This window comes from Octodon degus, unplaced genomic scaffold, assembly GCF_000260255.1.
Source record: "Octodon degus isolate 3935 unplaced genomic scaffold, OctDeg1.0 scaffold00072, whole genome shotgun sequence".
NCBI classification, from domain to species: Eukaryota; Metazoa; Chordata; class Mammalia; order Rodentia; family Octodontidae; genus Octodon; species Octodon degus.
Window position 1 is genome coordinate 4874235 of NW_004524648.1, and position 3045 is coordinate 4877279.

The 3045-nt window shown below is 52.7% G+C and overlaps 1 protein-coding gene across 3 annotated transcripts in view; it reads left to right on the top strand.

The window, feature by feature from the left end:
• Window positions 1-3045, top strand: part of Sez6 (seizure related 6 homolog) — a 48765-nt gene that overhangs the window by 42342 nt on the left and 3378 nt on the right. For all 3 annotated transcript variants that reach the window (XM_004635392.2, XM_004635393.1, XM_012515642.2), the window contains 5 exons: window positions 747-915; window positions 1045-1211; window positions 1763-1957; window positions 2168-2306; window positions 2416-2612. In XM_004635392.2, coding sequence (XP_004635449.1) covers window positions 747-915; window positions 1045-1211; window positions 1763-1957; window positions 2168-2306; window positions 2416-2612 — 867 coding nt within the window. The remainder of the gene's footprint in view (window positions 1-746; window positions 916-1044; window positions 1212-1762; window positions 1958-2167; window positions 2307-2415; window positions 2613-3045) is intronic.

Below are 3045 nucleotides of genomic sequence, written 5' to 3' on the forward strand. Positions count from 1 at the left end.
AAAGGAAGGAAGGGGAAGGGAAGGGGAAGGAAGAAAGGAAGGAAGGAAGGAAGGAAGGAAGGAAGGAAGGAAGGAAGGAAGGAAGGAAGGAAAGAAAGAAAGAAAGAAAGAAAGAAAGAAAGAAAGAAAGAAAGAAAGAAAATCCATCCACTCGTTTTACTCATCCAACACTGAACACAAACTCTCTGCCTAGCTTGCAGAGAGATCTGGTCCTTGCCCAAGGGCCTTCTATTTTAGGGACAGACTCAAATAAATAACAGTGTTTGTTTGTTTTACGGTCCTGGGGATCAGACCCAGAGCCTCACATATGCTAGGCAAGTCAAATATATGGCTTTGGAAAGTGGCACAAGGCAAATACACCCAAGAAGGTTGGAACCTAAAGGACAGACTTCAGTAAAATATGCTTGGCAGGAGTAAGAGCAGGCCTCCTGGGAATAGGGAGTCCTCTGAGAGGGAATGTACCTTACCTCAGGCCATGCAGCTAGGCAGTGACAAGCCTACTTAGAGTTTAAAAAGCTGAATACGAAGTCTCAAGTGTGTGAGCAGTTCAGAGGTGCTGTGCTGAGGTCCAGGTTGCTTTGAGCTACAGAATAATAGGGCTAAAAGACTGACCTTCAGGACTGTGACTGCAAAGTCAGCAGGCAGGCAAAAGTCCCTAGGCAGAGGGTCTAAAGGCTGGAAGGAAGGCTTGGGAGGCGCCTAGGATGCAGTCAGGAGCCCAACTTCAGTGCATTTTTGTCTCACAGCTGCCTGTGGTGGTGTGATCCGCAATGCCACCACTGGCCGCATTGTCTCTCCGGGCTACCCTGGCAACTACAGCAACAACCTCACGTGCCACTGGCTACTTGAGGCTCCTGAGAGCCAAAGGCTGCACCTGCACTTTGAGAAGGTCTCTCTGGCAGAGGATGATGACAGGTGAGGCTATCCTGATGGGATGGGAGTACCCAGTGTGGTAATACCCCGTGGCAGGGATGCTCCCCAAACCGGGGGCCACACCCTCCTGGGTCAGCAGCCAGCCACATAGCTACCATTCTCCTGGCCCAGGCTTATCATTCGCAATGGGGACAACGTGGAGTCCCCGCCTGTGTACGATTCCTACGAGGTGGAATACTTGCCTATTGAGGGCCTGCTCAGCTCTGGCAGACACTTCTTTGTGGAACTCAGTACAGACAGCAGCGGGGCAGCTGCTGGTGTGGCCCTGCGCTATGAGGGTGAGCCTCCTGGGGCCTGATGGGGAGCAGGGAGCTACGGTCTTTCTCCAACACCTTCCTCCTCTTGGCCTCCTTCCATCAGTCCTTCTAAGTCGACCTCTGTTCCCTATCCCTCCACCCAGGTCCAGGACTGCTACCCCATCTTTTCAGGAAAACCTTGTCTAGACCCAGGACCTCAGGTCCAAGAGAATGAATTATCCAAGTTTTCAAAGCAAAAAGAGGCCCCTTGAGAAGGAACTGTTTTAAGGGATACCCTAGATCCATGCATGTATGCATATATTCATTAAATCACTCCCCCAAAAATGAATTTATTGAGGCCCTTCATGCTAAGCATAAAACTAGGCAATGGGAATACAACAGTGATTAAAATGGCCTCCTGAGCATAATAGCGATGGATGTACTGGGCTGTTGTCCCCCACCCTCAGCCCCAAGCCTTTGACATATGTTTGTACTCAGGAAGAGAAAGGCCCTGGAGAGGGGGAAGTAGGAGATGCGGGCTCTCTGTATTTATCCCAGTCAAGGCTGAGCCAGGCTGGCCCTGTGGTTTGCAGCCTTCCAGCAGGGCCACTGCTATGAGCCCTTTGTCAAATATGGCAACTTCAGCAGCAGCGCACCCTCATATCCTGTGGGTACCACTGTGGAGTTCAGCTGCGACCCTGGATACACCCTGGAGCAAGGGTCTATCATCATTGAGTGTGTTGACCCTCATGACCCACAATGGAATGAGACAGAGCCAGCCTGCAGAGGTCAGTAGACACCAATGGAGAAGCTTATGGGGGCAGTAAGTGTGGTGGGCACCAACAAGTCAGCTGTAAAGCCTACGGTCATAGGGGTTCTGTGACATTGGTGACTCACCCTGAGAGGAGGGGGTTCCCTGCAATGGGTGGCAGCCCCAGGATGTGGCGCAGGAAGGAACACAGAGGAGACACGCGTTTCGGGCCTCTCCTGCCTTCCAGCGGTGTGCAGTGGGGAGATCACAGACTCAGCAGGCGTGGTGCTCTCACCCAACTGGCCAGAGCCCTATGGCCGAGGGCAGGACTGCATCTGGGGTGTGCATGTGGAAGAGGACAAGCGCATCATGCTGGACATCCGAGTGTGAGTGCCTACTGCGGTCAGGCCAAGCCAACTCTTGAGGTGCAGTCACATCTTGGGGGCTGGGAGGGCATCCTCGGGCCTGCCCTGCCCTGACTATGCTCCTCCACAGGCTGCGCATAGGTCCTGGTGATGTACTTACCTTCTATGATGGGGATGACCTGACAGCCCGGGTCCTGGGCCAGTACTCGGGGCCACGTAGCCACTTTAAGCTCTTTACCTCCATGGCTGATGTCACCATCCAGTTCCAGTCAGACCCCGGGACTTCAGTGCTGGGCTACCAGCAAGGATTTGTCATTCACTTCTTTGGTGAGCTTGTCCCTACCTCACTCAGTATACAGACCCCAATCTATGGCAAGTCAGAGAGGCCAGGGCAATGAGAAGCTGGAGTGCTGTTTCAGATAAGGAAAAGCTAGAAAGGCTCTAGGTATCACCAGAGAAAAGGAGCCTTCTGTTGCAGCATGAGATTTTGAGAAGCAGCAAACGGAGCTTCATAATGAAAATAAGAAATTAAGGGCCAGCCAGATAGCTCAGTGCACTAAAGTGCCTGTTTAGGCAGAGTGCAGTGGCCAGGGTTCAATCCCTGGCATGTGTGCCAGCCCCGCCCCCACCCCCCAGGGTACACTGAGACAGTGATTGAGACTGGGCGTGGTGGCACCCACCTGTAATCCCAACACTTGGGAGGCTGAAAACAGGAGTATCACTACAAGTCCAATCTACATAGCCCTGTAGACCCTGTACC